This window comes from Petaurus breviceps, unplaced genomic scaffold (assembly GCF_028583685.1).
Source record: "Petaurus breviceps papuanus isolate PSGF00001 unplaced genomic scaffold, PetGlider_PUasm1.0 91133, whole genome shotgun sequence".
NCBI lineage: Eukaryota > Metazoa > Chordata > Mammalia > Diprotodontia > Petauridae > Petaurus > Petaurus breviceps.
The window spans coordinates 12,724,868-12,747,099 of NW_027187419.1; the positions used below are offsets into that span (position 1 = coordinate 12,724,868).

Consider the following 22,232-nt stretch of genomic DNA (forward strand, 5'->3'; position numbering starts at 1 on the left):
CCTTCAAAAATAAAGCAAAAAAATAGACTAACTCAAACGGCAAAAGAGGCTCAAAAAGCCAATGAGGAGAAGAATGCCTTAAAAAGCCGAATTGCCCAGATGGAAAAGGAATTTCAAAAACTCACTAGAAAATAATTCCTTCAAAATTAGATTGGAGCAAATGGAAGCTAATGACTTTATGAGAAATCAAGATACTATAAAACAGATACAAACAAATGATAAAACAGAAGGAAGTATGAAATACCTCTTTGGAAAAAACCATTGACCTGGAAAATAGATCCAGGAGAGATAATTTTAAAATTATTGGACTGCATGAAAGTCATGATCAAAAACAGAACCTAGAAATCATCCTTCAAGAAATTCTCAAGGAAAATTGCCCTGATATTCTAGAACCAGAGAGCAAAATAGAAATTGAAAGAATTCACCCATCACCTCTTGAAAAAGATCCCAGAAAGAAAACTCCTAGAAATATTATAGCCAAATTCCAGAGTTCCCAAGTCAAAGAGGAAATATTACAAGCAGCCAGGAAGAAACAATTTGAGTATTGTGCAAACATAATCAGGATAACACAGGATCCAGCAGCTTCTACACTGAAGGATTGAAGGGCTTGGAATATGATATTCTGGAGATCAAAGGAATAGGATTAAAACCAAGAATCACCTACCCAGAAAAACTGAGTATAATGCTGCAGGGGAAAATATGAATATTCAATGAAATAGAGGATTTTCAAGCATTCTTGATGAAAAAACCAGAACTGAACAAAAAATTTGACATTCAATTACAAGAAGCAAGAGAAGCATGAGAAGGTAAACAGGAAAAAGAAATCATAAGGAACTTAGGAACTATTTACATTCCTATGTGGAAAAACAATCTTTTTGTAACTCATGAGACTTCTCAGTGTGAGGATAATTGAAGGAAATATATATGTATATACATATATTATGTATGTATGCATACATAGATATATGTTTATATAGGAGTGTGTATATATGTATAAATACATATGTGAGTGTGTGTGTATATGTGTACATGTATACATAGACAGAAGGCACAGGATCAGTTGAATAGGAAGGGATGATATCTAAAAAATAAAATTATGAGGTGAGTATTATGAATTATGAATAATGAGAGAAGGAGATAGGGAGGGATAGAATAGGGTAAATTATCTCATATAAAAGAGGCAAGAGAAAACTGTTACAATGGAGGGGAAGAACAGAGAAGCAAAAGGGAATGGGTCAACATTACTCTAAGTGAATTTGGCTTAAGGAGGGAATAACATACGCACTCAATTGGGTATCTTACCCTACAGGAAAGTAAGGGAGAAGGGGATAAGAGGGGGGATGATAGAAGGGAGGGAAGGCTGTGGGGGAGGGTAATTAGAAGCACACACTTTTGAAAAGGGACAGGGTCAAAGTAGAAAATAGAATAAATGGGGGTTGGGATAGGATGGAGGGCAATATAGTTAGTCTTTCACAATATATCTATTATGGAAACATTTTGTACACATGTACAACCTATACTGAATCACTTATCTTCCCAGTAGGAATGGGTAATGAGAGAAGGGAAAGAATCTGGAAATCAAAATTTTAAAAACAAATGTTAAAAAAAATTGGTTTTTTACATGCAACTGGGAAATAAGATATACAGGCACTGGGGTATAGAAATCCATCTTGCCCTACTAGAAAATCAGAGGAGGAATTGGTGAGGATATAAGAGAGAGCATATTGGGGGAAGGGGTATTCAGTAGGATTGCTATTTTGGGGTGGGAGGTAGGGAAAGACGGGGAGAAAATCTGTAATTCAAAATCTTATGGGAATGAATGTTGAAAACTAAATATAAATTAAAATTAAAAAAAGATTTTTTTAAAAAAGAATGAAAAGTAGAAGGCAATGTGAAATATCTCATTGGAAAAACCACCGACCTGGAAAATAGATCCAAGAGAGATAATTTTAAAATTACTGGACTACCTGAAAGCCATGATCAAAAAAAACCTAAAATCATATTTCAAGAATTATCAAGGAAAACTGCCCTGATATTCTAAACCATATTCTAAACCAGAGGATAAAATAGAAATTGAAAGAATTCACCAATTGCCTCTTGAAAAAGATCCCAAGGGGGTGGCTAGGTGGTGCAGTGAACAGAGCACCAGCCCTGGAGTCAGGAGGACCTGAATTCAAATCCGGCACTTAACACTTACTAGCCATGTGACCTTGGGCAATTCACTTAACCCCAACTGCCTTCCAAAAAAGAAAAAAAATTTAAGAAAAAGATCCCAAAAAGAAAACTCCTAGGAATATTATAGCCAAATTCCAGAGTTCCCAGGTCATGGAGAAAATACTACAAGCTGTCAGGAAGAAACAATTTTGAGTATTTTGGAAACAATCAGGATAACACAAGATCTAGTAGTTTCTACATTAAGCCTTCCCTCCAAAAGGCTTGGAATATGATATTCCAGAGGTCAAAGGAGCTAGGATTAAAACCAAGAATAACCTACCCAGCATAACTGAGTAAAATACTTCAGGGGAAAATATGGACATTCAATGAAATAGAGTACTTTCAAGCATTCTTGATGAAAAGACCAGAACTGAACAGAAAATTTGACTTTCAAATTAAAGAATCAAGAGAAACATAAAAAACCAATAAAAAAATAAAAATGCAACCAATTGAACATCAATATTTTATCCCATTACAAAGAAAAAAAATAACATGCAAACCAAAACTTAAGTCAACAAGCGATTTAACAGATCACAATCTATTTATAAAACATCTTAGATATATTTATAAAGCATCAGTTAATCCTGAAGTCTACTGGTGGACAAATTTCAGGGAGTCCATGAAATTGGATGGAAAAAAAATTACATCTTTATTTTGATAAAACTGGATTCCTTGGTAATCTTTTGTATTTTTTATGCCTTTAAAAACATTACTCTGGGAAGAGGTCCTCTACAGTTTACCAGACTGAGAAAGAGTTCCATGACACAGGAAAGCAGTTTCTGTCTTAGAGAAGTACCACTGAAAATCCATAGTTGAGAGTTGCTTGAGGCTGTGAGAGATGAAGTTTCTTGCTCACAGTCACAAAACTACCAAGTGTTAGAGGCAAGATTTGAATCTAGCTCTTCCTAACTTCCAGTTCAACAACTATATCATACTGCTTCTGAACTACCGTGTTTCCCCGATAATAAGACACTGTCTTATTAATTTTTTGGACAGAAAAACACCAGAGGGCTTATTTTCAGGGGAGGGCTTATTTTAATGAACATTGACAGCAATTTTAATAAACAGGTAAATGTGAACAAAAAAATGTACCTTTATTCAATAAGCAAATCACTGGGGAAGAACAGGATGATGTGCTCACTGCTGCAGCTCTGATTGGATGCAGCTCGGAGCGCGGCGTGCATTTCAGGGGGGGGGGGGGAAGGTGCATACAGAGGGTACCGTAATGTAGCTTGTAGTGCAGGGGATCACCTTCACTACAGTAGCAATCTCAATAGGGCTTATTTTCGGGGGAGGGCTTATTTTAGAGGAATTTTACACAGTAAGGGGAGGGCTTATTTTCGGGATAGGTCTTATTATCGGGAAAACACGGTGTGTTTAAGTATATTTGGAAACATTATGCTTCTACCTTTTTGTGAAACTGTAACGGGAATAATTTCATCTTTAAATACTCCAGCTTCCCAAGATGCTTTACTTTTGGCATAAGAATTTATGGCGTAAGTATCTTGTTCTTCTCGTGAAATGTTAAGTTTCTTGGCTGTATTCTCAGCACAGTTACCCTAATTAAAAAAACACAGAAACAAAGATTTACTTCAGTATATACTTTGAAGAACATCTGACAACAATTAATTCACATTCTTAGCTGCTCAAAAACCAGTTTTCAATTAAACTAAAGACATCAGTTACTCATGGCTCACCTTAAAGCATTTCAACCCACCCAGATATTTTTCATGTCAGAGCATGATGAAATGTTATGACAACGCAAATCCTGAACACCACCTAAGTCACAGAAAGTTTGTAGACAGATTAAGCTTTTGCAATATGGTTCCAGCATCCCTTTCCAAGATTTATTTCATATGACTCCCCTTTCACAATTCTATGTTTGAGTCAAATTTGCAGACTTGCTTTTCTTTGAAATTTTTGTTCTCTCACCTCCATGCCTTTACACAGTAGCTTTTCTGAACCTTTTCATCCCTCCTCAAGACTACCCCCTATGACTCCACCTTGCCACATCCCCACACACTCTCAGCAGAGAAAGTTATTACATATTTCACTGAAAAAAAATTGAGGCTATTCTCCAACAGCTCTACCTTCTCCCCTCCTCCTCACTTCATGCCATTGCCTTCTACCATTATCTTTTCCATCACCACTGCCTCATGAAGACATAGTTTTTTCTTTCTCCTTGCCAAAGCAAACCCCTTTCCATGCACAAATGATCCCATTCCATTCCATCATGTTCAGCAGTTAGTGCCTTTTGTCATCCTCACTCTCTCATGAATCTTCAATCTCTCCCTGCTTCCCTACTACCTTACAAATATTTCCATTCTCCCCCATCCTCATCTGAACTATCCACCACCGCTAACTATTAGTCCTACATCTCTACCCCTCTTTCATGGCTAACACTTTGTAAAAAGGCCATCTACAGTTGGTTCCTCCACTTCCTCTCCTCTCACTCTTTCAATTTTCTATAGTCTGGCTTCTGACCTCATCATTCAGCTAAAAAAAAAAGGGCTCCCTTCAAAGTTACAAGCTCCAAAGTCACCAAATCCAATGAACAGCCTTTCCTCGGACCTCTCTGCAGTCTTTGACACTGCTAATCACCCTTTTCTCTTAATACTCTATTCTCTTTAGGTTTCCATGACACTGATCTCTCTTAGTTCTCTAACTCCATCTGATTACTCCTTCTCACTCTTCTTTGCTGGATTCTGCATCCAGGTCATGCCTATTAACCATTGGTGTGCCTCAGGCCTCTGTTCTGGGCCCTATTCCCTATTCTCTTCTAACTCTATCCTATTTCTCTTAATGATTTCATCAGCTCCCATGGATTCAATTATCATCTCTGCATAGATGATTCTCAGATCTACTTACCTATCCAGCCCTAACCTTTTTCCCAGATGCTCCCCTCTATCAAACTCCTCTATTACTATTCAAAAGTACTACTCTCCTGCCAGTAAAGTAGGCTAACACCTAGGTATAATCCTTAACTCCTCAGTCTCTCACCTACTATATCCAATCATGGTTGCCAAATCCTGTAGATTATACCTATTCTAGGGGCAGCTAGGTTGCAGAATGGATAGAGCCAGGAAGACCTAAATTAAAATCCAGCCTCAGACACTTACTAGCTGCATATCCCTGGGCAAGTCTCTTAAACTCTGTTTGCCTTAATTTTCCCACCAGTAAAATAGGGACAATAATAGTACCTACTTTACAGAGTTATTATAAGAATCAAAGGAGATATCTTTAAAACACCTAGCACAGCGCCTGGCACATAATATGCTTTAAATAAGTGTCAGCTATTGCTGTTACTATTATTTTCATTACATAGTAGATACTTTTAAAATGATCATTGGTTTGGAATAATGACAAATTAAATACTTCAAATATTCAATAAGGTAAAAGCTTTGCAGCAACTAAGTTTTTGCTGAATGTACTTGTATGAATACTTGCTCTTTCTAGCTCAACAGCATCAAATTTAAGCTAAAATTCTGACATATATGTGAAAAATATTTCTCCTAAAATTAATATTTACCACATATCTTATGAAATAGGTAAATACTTCAATACAGACACTATAAATAATTCATATTTCTATACTACATAGTATATACATAATAGCATTTACCATATGAATTTTATTGTAGACATCAGTTAGTCCATCCTTCACAATTAAATCTTCAAGTCTTAATCCTCCATAAGGAGTTGTTCCTCTGTTCATTATGTAGGGAACATTAGACATGCTTTCCATTCCACCAGCAACCATCACATCCTATTCCAAAAAAATGTCATTCAATAGTTGCAAACTAATTGCTATGAAAAATCATAAATTCAACTAGGTTGAGTAAACCATGAATACATTGAAAAGTTTTTCAGATACACACATTTTCAACACTAATATAGAATAAGAACCATTTGTTTTTAAGTGACTCCCATTAAGTGTCACTTGTAAAAGTCAATCTTATTAGAATCAATTTGAAAAAGAATCTAGGATAGAAAGAACACATAAAGAGAAGAATACTTTTCCTGAAAGATTCCTAATGTTTGTTTCTTACTTAATCTGCTCTATTTTAAAAAATAATCTTATTTAAAAACACACACACGACCCATTTTATGATGAAGGGGAAGATTTCATAGAAAAGTGGAAAGACTTTTAGAAACTGGCCTAAAATGAAATGAAAGGAACCAGGAGAAAAATGTGTACAATAATAACAATATTGTAAAAGCAATCAACTTTGAAAGTCAGGAACTCTGATCAACACAATGACCAGCCATGATGTCATGTGACTCATGATAAAACATAATGTCCACCTCCTAAAAGAGAGGTGATGAGGCAATGAGAGGATTCAGAGTGCAGACCAAGCCATATTTTTTGGACATGGCTAATGCAGAAATTTGTTTTGCTTATCTTTATATGTGTGTAGCTGAGGTTTTTCTTTTTCTTGCTTTCTTAAACAGGGGGCCAGAGGGAGGGGTATGGAGGGGAAAGGAAGGTAGAAAAGGATCTCCATTTGGGAAAAAAAATTAGTTTTTAAGAATTTTTTTTTCATTTTAAATAATTTCCACAAAAATCAAATATATAGATTTCTGTTTCATTTAAAATAAGTGTGTATTTGCTATCAGGGAAAAATAACCAAATGCATAAAAAACATACTGTATTAAATAACATAAATGCAAAACCTAACTTCCTACAATCTTCTTTTTTCTCTCTCCTCAAACATTTTCCTCTCTCCTCAAACTGTCATCTGCACCTCCATACTTAGAGCAAATGACATGGCCAAATACCTTACTGTGAATATAGAGATTAGTAAGCCCTTTAAAGCCTTTCAGTATAACCAGTATAGTATAATATAGAATAGTAGTTACGCACTAGTTTTTTCAAAAATATTTTTCATTTTAAATAAATTCTACAAAAATCAAATATATAGATTTGTTTCATTAAAAATAAGCATATGTTTGCTATCAAAAAAAATAACCAAATGCAAATATATATAAAACTTACCTGTATTAAATAACATGAATGCAAAAGCATCTCAGTATAATCAGTGTAACTACTATAGTGTCCTCTAGTCCTTTCTTAGAGTAAGAAGTCTTCCTACTCACAGCAAATAATAAGCCTTCTTCAGACCAAATAATAACCAAGAAATCCAATGAAAAACTAAAATAACTTCATCCAACCTAGAGTATCTGACAATCAGTCAGAGGCCCACAGACAATTACAAATGGGGTTCCCCAGAAAAACCCAAAGAAGACAAACAAGACAGAAACCTCTAGCACGACCAGAGACAGACCAGAGATACCTCTATGTAGCTCCTTATCGAGAGCCAACAAGAGTAGAGAGCTCCCACAAGAAAGTCTCAGAGTGGTCAGAAACCTACAGCATGGACCTTGGAAGCAACTAGAAACAACAAATATGAATTCCAGACAACATATTTTCAGGAGTTCCAAAGTCTTTGGCACTCTGCCTAAACCCCACCCCCCAAAAAAGAAGTAGTAAGTAAAGGAGGCATACATTAAGTGAAGAGGATAAAGGTATTTGGAAAATATGGGGGTAAAAAGGTATAAAACAATATATCAATTATCCAAATAAAAAATTATCTGGCAAAATTTTCTTAAAGTCACAGATAATTAACCAGTTACACAAATAGGAGGGCATTTGTTAAATTCCTCATACAGAGGCTGCCATGGCATAAAACCCAGAATTGGCCTGGAACCCAAGTACACACAGGTTCCAGTCCTATCTGACACAAACTGACTGTGTGAGTCTGGGAAAGGTTCTAACACTGTGGAAGAAAAAGCAATACCCTGTGTGATAGTAATGGCAATTAAAGATTCCCCTGTATTGGCTTGGTTTTCAAATTGATTGTGTTAAAACCCAGAGCTTGTTAATCTCACCTGTGGGATGGGCTTGTTGATGTGAAAAGAAAGTCCTGAATTGGGAGGAGCTGGTGACGTAGATTTGGAGACACAAGAGAGAGGCGGAAGATCTTTTTTGGTAGCAGCACCTCGTGGAGAGAGAGAGACTAAGAGAATTGCTGGTGGCCGCTTTGAATTGCCCTGGACTTTTGAGACCTGCCCCCTGAGCTGCCAAGGACTGAGGAGACATGGCTGTTTTGCTGGTACTTTGTCTGTCTGTTTTGATGTTATTTTGCCAGATTTGTCCACTGGTGAAAGACTGTCCTTTTGTTGAAGAAGTCCTGGAACCTGGCTGTTCGCTAAGAAGGCCTGAGACTGTCCTGCAGACAGAGAGTGAATACTGTCCACTGGTGAGGGACAGTACTGTTGTTGCAGGGGTCTGGAGACTGTCCTGCAGACAGAATGAATACTGTCCACTGGTGAGGGACAGTACTGTTGTTGCAGGGGTCTGGGAGCCTTTCTGTTGGTTCAGAAGCCCTGAAGAAGGATTTTCTTGTTGTATGTTTACAGAAATCCTGGGAGAGGGCTTTGCTAATGTGTTCAGGGGTTCTAGGGCTGTTCTACAGACAGAGGATAAATTCATGAAGGGACTGGCAATGTATCTTATGGCCTTGCTAAGCCTTGTCTCTCCAGGAACTAAGATTGCTGAGAACTTGCCTTGTGTCAAGATGAAGAAAAGACCTCCATTTGGGTATTAAGTGCTGTGTTTAAACTTGATGTAACTCTGGGGTAGATTCAATTGTGATCCAGGAGGTGGGGAACTTTTGACCTTATTGTGCTCTGTGATTGACAAATGAAGGTACTTTACCTATGTTTGGAAACTAATCTCCATTTGAGAAGAGGGGTTTTGTGGTGGACTTAATTAAGGTATAGCCTAGGGGTGGAGTAGTATTTAGAACAGAGACTTTATAATTGATTGAATGATTGGAAGATCCTGGGGTGGGGTAGTACTTGGAGATTATTTAATCACACTTAGTAAATGCTGTATTTGGAATGATGTCATGTTTTGATCTTCTCTGTTCTTGGTTTGTCACTAAATAAAATAGAGAGCACCTATGCTGGTATTTTGAACCTGGGAAGTTGCCTTTGCTTGGTATTACATTACACCCTGGAAACCAAGAGATGTCTGTACTGGAAAATCTTGTTCAGTCTTGGCAAATGTATTTGTTTATAAGTATTTAAAAATTTTCACTATCTTTTGACAGCAGCTATAGTGTATTCTCATTTTTTTATCTCAACCTGTGACAACATTGGTATACTGAATTCCAGGTGAGGAAATTCACTCTACCAATGGACATGGGGCACTACTGTGCAATATAAAATCAATGTAGCTGTTTGGGGCAAAGAAAGGCTAATGCCTTGCCCAGGCTCACACAGACATTATGTGTCTAAGGTAAGACTTGAACCTAGGTTTTTTCTGACCCTGATGCCAGCTCTGCTATATTAATAGCAGACTCTAACTCTGATGCCTCTTCTATTTTAATTATGAAAAAAGCAAGTATTCATCTTACCTGATGGCCACACATTAGGTTCTGAGATGCCATCATAATAGATTTCATTCCTGATGCACAAACTTTGTTGACAGTGGTGCATGGAATGGAGATAGGTAAACCTAGAACAAGGATAATTAAATCATTCTTCCAAATCACTCAGATACTTTTTCACTAATTACATAAGTGGAATAAAGCTGCACTTCCTGAAGGATGTCTTTAGCATACATGAATGTTTCCATGTCAGCATGCAATTTTAGATAGATAATTTAGATACAGCCTGACATTTCCATGTCAGTATGCAATACTAGATAAACTGAGCAGTCTACTTCAGATCACACACCCTACCCCTCCTCCTTTTATGCTCTCCTCCCCCCCAACCCCGGGGAATATCTAATCCAAACTCATCATTATAGATATGATGGAATTGAATTCCAGAGAGGCTGAATTATAGCCTAAGGTCACACAGAAAACTTGGAGCAGAGACAGGACTAAAAGGAGGATTCTTCATTCCTAGGTCCATATTCTTTTCTTTTTCATTATACCATAATACCTCGCTAACAATATTCCATCAGATTAAAATGAACTATTATGTTACAAATATCCATTTAAATAATAGCTTACACTATTGCGATATTAATATTTTCTAAACTTAAGAGCTTTAAAAAAAATCAGAGCATGATTTTCTCATTGTAAGAAATTTCCTCTACCAACAAAGACTGCTAACTGTTCCACAAGTTGCAGTCTTGGAGAGTTGCTTACAGGCCTAAGAGTTTGAGTGACTTGTGCAGGCTCTCACAAAAAGTATATGGCAGATATAGACTTGAAAACAGGTCTTCCTGTCTCTGAGGACAGCTCTCTGTCCACTTTACCAACTGCCTTTCTCGTGAAAAGCAACTTAGGAAAAGCTAGGAAAAGTAACTGAAAAACTAATCACACCTGCTCCAAGTACAGCCTGCCTGGCTGGTGCTTGTCCTTCACCTCCCTGCAGAACATTGCCCATGTATGCTTCGTTGACTTCTTCCTTGGGTATTCCTTAAAGCAAAACAATTGGCATGTCAGCATTTTATACAAATGAGTGAATAATTACCACATCACATAATGAAGTACTTAGCACCATTTGTTCTAAGTACTACTTCTCATTCAGTTTCAAGTTTTGTCCCTGTAATGTAATGCCAAGGAAAGGCAACTTCCCAAGGTTCAAAATACCAGCATAGGTGCTCTCCATTTTATTCAGTGACAAATTAAGAACAGAAAAGATCAAAACATGACATCATTCAAAATACAGCATTTACTAAGTGTGATTCAATAATCTCCAAGCACTACCCCACCCCAGGACCTTCCAATCATTCAATCAATTACAAAGTCCCTGTTCTAAATACTACTCCACCCCTAGGCTGTACCTTCATTTAGTCCATCACAAAGCCCCTCTTCTCAAATGGAGATTAGTTTCCAATCATAAGTAAAGTACATTCATTTGTTCCATCATAGAACACAAAAAGGTCAAAAGTTCCCCACCCCTGGATCACAACTGAATCTACCCCAGAGTTACAACAAATTTAAGCACAGCACTTAATACCCAAATGGAGGTCTTTTCTTCATCTTGACACGAGGCAAGTTCTCAGCAATCTTTGTTCCTGGGGAGACAAAGCTTAGCAAGCCCACAAGATACATTGCCAGTCTCTTCATTAATTCATCCTCTGTCTGCAGAACAGTCCTAGGACCCCTGAAAACACTAGCAAAACCCTCTCCCAGGATTTCTGTAAACATACAACAAGAAAATCCTTCTTCAGGGCTTCAGAACCAACAGCAAGGTTCCCAAACTTCTGCAACAACAGCACTGCCCTTCACCAGTGGACAGTATTCACTCTCTGTCTGCAGAACAGTCTCAGTAGCTCTGAACCAACAGAAAGGTTCCCAGACTCCTGCAACAACAGCACTGTCCTTCACCAGTGGACAATATTCACACTCTGTCTGCAGAATAGTCTCAGTAGCTCTGAACCAACAGCCAGGTTCCAGGACTTCTGCAACAACAGGACTGTCTTTCACCAGTGGACAAATCTGGCAAAACAACATCAAAACAGACAAAGTACCAGCAAAACAGCCATGTCTCCTCAGTCCTCGGCAGCTCTGGGGGCAGGTCTCAAAAGTCCAGGGCAATTCAAAGTGGCCCCCAGCAATCCTCTCAGTCTCTCTCTGCCTCCACGAGGGTGCTGCTTCCAAAAAGTTCTTCTGCCTCTCTCTTGTGTCTCTCCAAATCTACCTCACCAGCTCCTTCCAGTTCAGCACTCTCTTTTCACGTCAACAAGTCCATCCCACAGGTGGGATTAACAAGCTCTGGGTTTTAACACAATCAAACCAAAAACCAAGCCAATACAGGGGAATCTTTAAATGCCATTACTATTACAGTCCCCAAAGTAGCCTAACACACCTTCATAAAAAATAAAATAAAAAGTTTAGTTAAATTTTTTATTACTTTCCCGTTTACTTTCTGCCCACAAATGCTATCAATTATGCCTTGCACACAGCAGGCACTTAATAAACACATTTTGAATCAAAAAGTATATATTTACCTCTATGACCTAATTTTACCATCTCAAAGCAAAAAAGATACTCCCAAAAGAATCTATCTAATTCAGGGAATAACTATATAAAATACTTTCTGGCAAAAACATGTACACCCAAGTGTGTGTTCACTCATTCATTTCAACCTCCCAATACCAACATCATGATGTGGATAAAATTCTTCACCCTTCTAAAACTCCTCTGTGAATGCACATTATTCTAGTTCTTGTCACAGGATCTCTGACTGACCTTTTTCTTTCCTTTTCACTATTTATGTTTTACCTTTCTACCCTGACAGACTGGAGAACACAAGATTTGGTCTCCAGTGCTCTGCTTTTCACTTTTTACATTACCTTCTTTGGGGAGCGCATATTTTTATAGTGGCAAATCTCAACTCTTCATAAACGAGTACTAAAACTCCATCTCTAGCCCTGACCCTCTACAATCATTTTCATCTAAATTATCTTCAAATGACTACTAGTTCATGTCAAAATGCAAAGATCTGTAATTTCATCAGTGTGGGAACTACCCCCCACTGATGCACACATTACAACTAATCTATAAGCTAGTAAATAAATTTTACATATGTTCTCTTTCCTCTCTAATCCCACTAAGGCTTAAAGAAGTTAAGTCATAGGGCAGCTAGGTGGAGCAGTGAATAGAGCACCGGCCCTGGAGTAAGGAGGACCTAAGTTCAGACTCACCTTCAGACTTACTTAACACTTACTAGCCATTTGACCTTGGGCAAGTCACTTAACCCCAATTGCCCTGCTGTCCCTCCTCCAAAAAGCAAAAAAAAAAAAAAAGTGATTTGTCCACTGGTTGTACAATTAATAAATGTAAAGAGGTTGGATTTCAAAACCAAATCTCCCTGATGCCAAATTCAGCACTATATCCACTATATATCAGGCTTGACTATGAGTCATTTACACTTAAGCCAGACAATACCATCAAACTCAACATTTCAAACTTAAATCCAAAAATGTTCCTCCCAAAACTGGTTCTCTCTCATGATTTTGCTCTTTCTGGCAGTAGTACCATTATTCTTCTAGTCACTCAGACTTGAAACTGGAGACAATTCAGAATTCCCTCTCCATTCCCCTTCCCCACCACCCCATCAATTTCCAAGTTGTATGCATTCTTTCTTCAAAATGCGTTTTGAATATATCCCTTTTTTCCTCTCATTGCTCCCACCCTAATCCAGGCCCCTCAACTCACTATTATAATATCTTCCTAATTGGTCTTTCTGTCTCTACTCAATTTCTTCATTAATTCTGCATATTATTGCTGTATTGATCATGCTAAAGCAAAAAACAATGCTTTCATGTTACTCTTCAGTGATTTCCAATTACCCACAGAAGGTAGAAATTCCTCAGTCTGGCATTGAAGGCTGAAGGAACAATATGATCTCAACCAATCTTTTGGCCTTTATCTTCCACTTAAAGATACTCCAAACACAAAACAGTTCTTTCCTCTAAACTTTTACTCATCCTATGTTCTCAACTTCAAACACAGTCTACTCTTTGCCTACCAATCTTTCCAAGGACAGTTCAAGTTCCACTTCTTCCAGAAAGCGTTCCCCTGACCACTCATTTCCTCTACTAAATTCATATAGCACTTAATATGTGTAAGTATCAATTACTGTCTTGCTCTCAATTCAAATGGAAAAACACTTACTCTATAATCAGAGGACCTAGGTTCAAATCCTATTACTAATAATTACCACCTGTACAATTTTTGTCAAGTCACTTGATTAACCTTGGGTCTCAGCTTCGTCATCTGCAAAGTAAGGGAATTGGACCCAGTGGCCTTTAAGACCCTTCCAGCTCTAGATCTATGATCCTACGATCCCTCAATCCTCCATTCCAGCCCAGTGATACTACTAACTTTCCACTGCAGGCTTAGGGCTACCCAACCTCAGATCAGTTCTACCTTTGGGGATGAAGAATTTAAGTAAACCTCAGTATGAAGCTACTGATCTGACGTCAGTACTTTGTTCTGAGAATCACCACCTCCATCCAATGTTCCAGAGTCTTTGGCCTCTGTTCCTCAGCCTCCTAGTAAAAGTTTATTGATCCCAGCTGCCTAGACTCACTTGCTCCTCTCTTCCTTCAATGATTTCCATGAAATGGAATGTCTGGTCAACCTCTAGATCCCTTCCTATCTAACTGAACTCTTATTTCTAGTCCCTGTTATAACAATATCATGCAGCATTTATTATATGTTATCTTGTCATTTAACATTTTGTATGTATCTAGCTTATAAATCCTGGAGAGACAGGCTGTATTTCATTACTTCCTTTTTTGCTAGTAGTACCTGGCAGAGCATTACGTATTTAGCAAGGACTTGATAATATTTATTAAGGGAAGGGAGGGGAGGAAAGGAAGGGAATACATATTAAGCACCAACTATGTATGCAGACACTGTGGTCAGCACTTTACAAATATGATTTCATTTGATTCTTTTTTTTTTTTAAGCAATCGGGGCTAAGTAACTTGCTCAAGGTTACAAGGCCAGTTATTTCTGGGTGTGGTGCTGAGTATCTGAGCCCAGGATTCGATCCCCAGGTCATCCTGACACTGGAGCCTGTGTTCTTACTTGCTGAGCCACCTGGCCGCCCCTAAGCAATTGGGGTTAAGTAACTTGCTCAAGGTTACACGGCCAGGTGTTTCTGGGTGGGTGCTAAGTGTCTGAGCCCGGGATTAGATCCCCAGGTCATCCTGACACTGGAGCCAGTGCTCTTACTCGCTGTGCTACCTGGCCGCCCCTCATTTGATTCTTACAACAATCCTGTGAGGTAGGTGAAATTATTATCCCCATGTAACAGCTAAAGAAACTAAGGCAGACAAAGGTTAAGTGATTTTCCCTGAGTCACAAAGCTAGTGAGTTTCTGAGGTTAGATTTTTAACTCCCTACTTCATTACTTACCTTTTACTTCATGTTCAGTTGTTCTTCTACTATGACACAATCTCTCTCTCACCCCTACCCCCTTTCCCAAGCACAAAGTAGTTACATACCTGCTGCTTCAATGGCTCCTTGGATTGCAATGGAACCAAGTTTAGTAGCAGGAATTGAAGAAAGACATCCTAGAAAAGATCCAATAGGTGTCCTTTTGGCGCTGACTATGACTACTTCCTAATAGGACAGAATTTAGTAAAAATTACATAAACAATTCAGTGCTAAATAATTTTATAAATTAACATAACATATATAAACATATCTAAGGAAGGAAAGTATTTTTAAGATTCCCCAAACTGTCCGTCATTCAAGAAGACAATATCATACTTAATACCAAAAAATTCTTGGCCACTGGGTGCCAGATGTAAGAACTTAAGACAAATACAGAATATCACATTGATTGACATATATCCATTATTTTTTCCATAGGACAATTTTCTTCTGCATTCAGTTATGTGCTGGTAATCAATAAAGTAAATTTAAACTCAGAGAGTAACTAAATATTCTGAAAGGGCTACTCTGCCCTTTCTTAACTGAAAAATAAATAAATACCTCCATTTTAAAGGGTATGGTACCCTGCACTACAGTATTGCTTGGAGAGAGTCCTTAAGACTGTGAAAGCAATCCATGCTCCTTGTAACAAAAGCAAGGGTACTCTCCTTCCACTGACTCCTAACTCCCCTGTTTAGGCCTAGACAATGTGAAAAATTACTCTTTTGGCAGAAAAAAATTGAGTCACTTCAGAAACAATGTAAAAATATCCTGCTACATATAAAATATATTGAAAAATAATAATAGACAATTCTCTTTTCTATATAGCCCTTCACACCCTTGTTATACTCCTCTGGAATTCCCATGATCAAAGCTCTGCTTGAGACCTAGAGAACTCTTAAGTTATATGGTAGCACAAAAGCAAAAAAGAGAAAATTCCCTATAAGATAAAAGCTATGGAAAGGAAAAAGTGCCACAAGGTTAAAGCAGAACACTGCTATGGACAGGGCAGTATCTTAGAACAAACAGGGCTGAATATTTTATTTACTAACAATCTAAGAATTCAAGATTTTCCTTAAGACATGAGTATGGAACAATGATCCAAAATAATTCCAGAGGAATTATGATGAAAAATGCTGTCTACCTCTAGAGAAAGAACTGATGAAGTCTGAAAACATATCAAAGCATACTTTATAAAATTTATTTTCCTTAGGGTTGGGGTTTTTTTTTTTTGGTCTGTGTTTTCTTTCACAAGATGACTAATATGGAAGTGTTTCTGCATGACTCCACATGTATAACCTATATCAAACTGCTTGCCTTCTCAATGAGAGGGGAGGGAAGGAGAGAATTTGAAACTCAAAATTAAAAAAAAAAGTTAAAAACCGTTTTTACATGTAATTAGGGAAAAATAAAATATTAAATTAAAAAGACAAGTATGGAGTGATCATAGAACTAACTTGCTATATTAATTGATGCTGAAATACAGGTACATTTTAACATTGTAAATCTAGATGTAAAAAAAAATATGGATTTTTGCACTCACATTCAAACTGGTCCTTGGTGTATAGCTCCGGCGCACAAAATTCAATTCCTGTAATGGAAATATGTTTATAAATGTATAATACAAATAATGTCAAATACCAGGATATTCTGTCACAGAAAATTACCTGGTTACAGGTTTAATTTTAAAGTTTGTCATCTTTAAATATCTGTATGTTTTATTTAAACTAGACAAAACCATATTTATTTAGTTGAAATGTAGTACTGGAATATATTAAATATCTCTAAATGATTCCACATTACATAAACAGCCTTAACATATTCATCTATTTACTACATAAAAGACAATTGTTTTTTCAGATGTTTTTTTTTTTTCTGTCTTTGCCCTCCTATTTTGTTCTCAGGAATAGCTGCCAACAAAATCAAACTCTAGAAATGTAGATCATTTTTTGGAAAAGGCAATGTTTTTCTTAACACATAGAGATAATTCAATCTTTCCATTTTTCAAGAAAAATATCACAGTATGGTAATTATTGCAATTAAGCTAAGCTTCCAGTCAGTGCCTTCTCCTCTCAAACTACCTTTTTGTTGGTATGCATTTTATATATACTTATAGATACACATGTTTTTCCCTCTAATAGAATTTAAGTTCCTTAAAGGATTATTTCATTTTCATCTTTGTATCCCAGTGACTAGCACAGTGCCAGGGATTAATAAATAAAAAACAAAGGCTTGATTGAAAAAAAGTATTGAGTGCTTACTATATACAAGATTCTATATTAAGTGTTAGAAATACAGAGAAAAATCCAGTCTTAGCCTGGCAGAATAGAAAAGGTATTTATTTCTTAGCTCTACCAATCAAGATCTACTTCCCAAGGAGGTCACAGATAAAAAGAAAAGGTCCATATATGCTGAAATATTTGTAGCAACAACAAACTGGAATCTTTGACCATCGATTTAGAAATGTCTAAATCAACTGTAGCATACAAATGTGATGGGATATTACAGGTCAGTAAGAAATAAAGAATATAAATGTTGGTGGTGGGGGGAGAAATGGAACATGGAAAGCATTAATACTTTAAATGAAGCAAATTTCATTAAGCTGAATCAGGAAACAATATACACAAGGAATATGAAAATGTAAAGAAAGAGAATAAAATTGTCTCTGAACACTATGCAGATACAATGAAAACATGACTCTAAAGAGGAGATAAGAGAATACAACTCCCTCTCTTCTTTTTATGGCCAACATAGGAGTTGGCCTTGAATGGTGGACAGGAAGCTTCCCAGAAGCCAGTATCTGGGTTCAAGTCCTCACTCTGATAAACAGGCTGTGTTCTGAACCTAGCAAGTCATTTAACTCTCTAAGACTCTAAAACTCTCTAAGTAGTAGAAAAGGTGGACATACATAGACAAAAGGAGTTGGTGATAGCAATGAAGTCACAGGCTAAGTTCCTTTCCCAAATTGCATTAAATGCAGAGATTACTTGTGGGTATATTGTATTTTTGTTACATTAATCCAAACTCATCCATGGATGCTATATATTTCTCTATTTAGGCTTTTATTTTCTTTCCTTCAGTCATTATCCCTTTATAGTTGTCTTTAAACTGGTCATATGCATTTCTAGTTAAATTCTCAAATATTTTATGGTTTTTGTCATTATTGAAAATAAGGGGTTTTTTTGTTCTTCTTGTGGTTGTTTTTTGGAGGGCAATTGGAGTTAAGTAACTTGCCCAAGGTTACACAGCTAATTTTTTTATGTGTGTTAAGTGCCTGGGGACGGGATCTGAACTCAGGTCCTCCTGACTCCAGGGCCTACTTACTGAGCCTCCTAGCTGCCCCCAAGGGTTTGTTTTTTTTTTAATTTGTGGGTGGGAAGCACTTAGTGCAAAGAAATGTGCTAAGACATAGAGATGCAAATAAAAGTGTGACAGTTCCTGCTCTTAAGGAATTCACATTCTAATGGGGGAAAAAAAGATGGATTCAGAAGTGAGTCAGGGGGAAAAGTCCCTTGGTCCTAAGGAGGCAGTGACACAGGAGATGTTAATGCCTCTTCATTCTCCAATTAACAGGTCTGTAACAGCTTCATATTCTTTACATGATTTAAATATATCATCCTGCCCATTGATGACCTTTACTAAACTGGGGAAAATGTTCATCCAAAATTTTCTTTTGAAGAAGTGTTTTGAAAAAGTTTTTTTCTAAATGCTTGGATTTTTTTTTTTTTGCTACATTACCATATATAGACTTAGTTTTACCTTGCAAAGAAATATTCAAATCATTTTGATTTGACATGTTAACACACAGAAATGCAGCATTCCTAGAGAGATCTTCTTTTAATAAATCACATTGCTGACTCTATTCTTCAAAAAATTTAACTGTTCTCACAGAGATAAAATTTTGGCTAACACCAGTCCCTGTGACAGCCAATACACTTTAGAAGGATACAGCAAATTCACACTGAATACCTCTTACTGTTCAACTTTAGTGTGTTACAAATTGACAATGCACAAATATAGTTAACAATACTTCTAACTTGTTGCAAAGTGTCACTTAAAATAGTAGATTTAGCACAGAGATTATGCTGTCTTTTCATATATATCTTTTCATACAATGAAATGAAATGAGGACATCTGGATCTGTTAATATGTTTTTCATCTGTGTAACCTTCATGTTTTCCTGTCATGGAAGGTCCACAGTCTGTACATATACACTCACTAAATTTACCAAATTCAGTCCAACTGTGTGACATTTATCTTGAAAGTTGTTGAAGATATCCATTCCCCGTTTCCCCATATTCTGTTTGCAAGAGTGCCCAAAGGGAATTATTCTTTATAGCAAAGAAAATCTTCTATTATGACCCAAATGAAGTATATAACCTGTGCTGAGTCAGTAGTATCAGCTTATTGATCCAAAGTGACTGAATAATATATATATTTTTCTTTTGAAGTAGTATTGCATGACATTGTTCTGTTGAGTGGAAGGCTAATTCGTGCTGTTGATCAATTATGGTTCTCCTTGAGAGAGGCAATTATTTGTACTTTGAAATGTTATCAGGGATCTAAGCATCCTACAACTTCAACAATGCATTCCTTTCACAATTTCTACATCACTGAATGGCTTCCCTTTTTTCTCCAGTATTTAAGCAACTTTATAAGTTGCTTCAGGGGCATTATTTCCAGGTCTTATCACTGTTTTTGAAAGACTTGTCTTTGCTTTTGTTTTTCATCTTTTAACTTCTACAATAACCTTTTGTGCCTCTCTTAATTTAAAATATTTATGATCCTTATGGGTGTTATAATGCTGATGAGCACTGAATGTCTTTAATGTTGATATTGCAGTATCACAAAGCAAGCAAATCATCCTATCTTTAGCAGAAACAAGATTATACTGCAATTCCCAATCTTCATTAAAAAATCTGTTTTCTTCCTTCAGGGTTCTTGGTCTCCTTTGACATGATGGGCTATTACAGACAGAATTAAAAAGCTGTGCTCATAAATTTCACTTCAAACAGAAACAGTGCACTGTTGTCAAAAGCTGTTAACAGGCCCCATCCCCCACTCCCTCCTCCGCTCTTCCTTTCCAGCCACCCTCCCTTTCCCCCTCTTCTTTTTCCTTCTGCATGGCCCCCCAGGCTGGGTGTAAACTGAGGACTTGGGTTCAAATTCCAGCCCCACACTTAATGGCCTTGTGAACCCCGGCCTCGGTTTCCGTGCTCCTGCAACTGCGCCCCCGCCACGGAGGTCACACCCCCCTTCCCGCCCCCCCCGGGGGGCCCCATGAAGCCGGAAGCCCACGCTGCCAAGACCTTGGCCCCAGACTCCCCGTGATGCCGCTTTTGCCACTTCCACCTGGGGGATGCCCCCGGCCCCTGAGAGGCACTGGGCCTGCTGCGGGCCTTGTGCCCGGGACTGGCTGTGCCCCGAGGTCCACACCAAGGAGCAGATGCTGGAGCTGCTGGTGCTGGAGCAGTTCCTGAGCACCCTGCCCGCCGAGATCCAGGCCTGGGTTCGGGGCGCAGGCCCAAGACGGGCGAGGAGGCCGTCAGCCTGCTGGAGGAGCTGTGGGGCCCAGTGACGTCCCAGGATTGGCCCCAGGAGCTCAGGGGCCAGCGAGAGATGACAGGTACCACTGGAGTCCCCACCGGAAAGGAAGATGGTGGAATGATGTCACTAGGAGGTGACCCGCCCGCTGGGGCCATGAGTGTGAATGCTGCCCCTGCCCCCGGGGCGTCTTCAGAACTGCCCCGCCCCTACAAGCAGGAGCCTGGCAGCCACCCCCCCCCCCCCTTCCCCACCATCGCTGCCCTCCTGCCTGCCCTGCTTCCTGGGCCCGGCTGCGGCAGTGATGGTTGCACACGCTTCATGCCTGGAGTGCGGCAAGGCCTTCCTGAAGCCCGCCCACTTGCTGAGACACCAACAGAGCCACTCGGGGGAGAAGCCCCACGTGTGTCCGGAGTGTGGGAAGGCTTTCCGCCGCAAGGAGCACCTGCGACGGCACCGGGGCACCCACCCGGGCCCACCTCCAGGAACCGGACCCACATCTCCCTTGGGCCTGTGCACAGGCCCACGCCCAGCCCGAGAGAAGCCACATGCCTGCCGTGACTGCGTCAAGACCTTATACTGGCTGGAGCATCTGGTGAGGCACCACAAGACGCACTCTGGGGCACGGCCCCTATGCCTGCTGGCAGGGTGGCTAGGGCTTCCGGCGGCGGGAGCACGTGCTACGCCACCAGCGCAACCATGGCCGGCCCCCAGCCCCCTCTGGCCCAGGCGTAGCTGGGGGTGGGCCCTTTGCCCCGTGGCCCGTGGGATAGGGTGCTTGCTGCCTACCTGGCCACGAGCCGTTGCCGGCCGCTCCCTTCTCCCCTGACCCCCCCCAGCCCATCCCCCAGATGGAGCCCACTCTCAGGAGGCAAGGGGAGAGCCTCAGATATTTGGGCTAACAAGGAGGGGGCGGGAGAAAAGGCCTGAGAAGAGAAGGCCGAGGCACAGGGGCTGGAAAAGTGGTGGAGGCCAGAGGCTGAGAGCTGGACTTGGCTGTGCCCAGGAGGATGGGCTAGGATGGGTGGGCAATCACTCTTGGCCTGTCATCACAGGCTGTGGGCAGATGTCTGCCCCCTCCCCTCCCCCAAAAATAGGATTTGAAGCCAAGAACACAATAAAATCATTGAAGCTGTGTGTAAAAAAAAAAAAAGCTGATAACAGACTGATGTACTCAACCCTCATAAACTCTTGCCAACCAGCCTCATGAGGTAGTGGCACTAAATTCAACAGGGGAAGTTAAAACTAAATCATGAGTGTAGGAGCTGTCAGTTTAGCCCTTATAGCTCAGTAATGTTCTTACCTGGGAGGAATATTTCATCGAAACTTATTTTATCCTTTGGTATTTAAAATACTTTTATTAAAAAAATAAAATATAAATATAAAAGATGAACAAAAACATATTGTAAAAATAAAAGGATCTGTTCTATAAAATTTGGATTCAATCAAAAGGCTGAACTTAAGTAGCTTGAAGGCGGTCACATGTGGCCTTAAGGCTACAGGTTCCCCAACGCTGATCTAATGTTTCCATGAATATTGTTTTGAGACACAGTTCACTTT

General features: G+C 39.0%; 1 protein-coding gene and 1 pseudogene across 1 annotated transcript in view; one reads left to right on the top strand and one right to left on the bottom strand.

Moving 5' to 3' along the window:
* The window catches only part of ACAT1 (acetyl-CoA acetyltransferase 1), a 47,273-nt gene that overhangs the window by 18,064 nt on the left and 6,977 nt on the right, over positions 1–22,232 (bottom strand). The window contains exons 2-7 of the mRNA XM_069080501.1: positions 16,672–16,719; positions 15,197–15,314; positions 10,554–10,649; positions 9,636–9,736; positions 5,837–5,980; positions 3,623–3,773 (exon numbers count right to left, since the gene is read on the bottom strand). Of these exons, the coding sequence (XP_068936602.1) occupies positions 3,623–3,773; positions 5,837–5,980; positions 9,636–9,736; positions 10,554–10,649; positions 15,197–15,314; positions 16,672–16,719 (658 nt within the window). The remainder of the gene's footprint in view (positions 1–3,622; positions 3,774–5,836; positions 5,981–9,635; positions 9,737–10,553; positions 10,650–15,196; positions 15,315–16,671; positions 16,720–22,232) is intronic.
* On the top strand, positions 17,592–21,445 carry LOC138154762 (zinc finger protein 444 pseudogene; annotated as a pseudogene).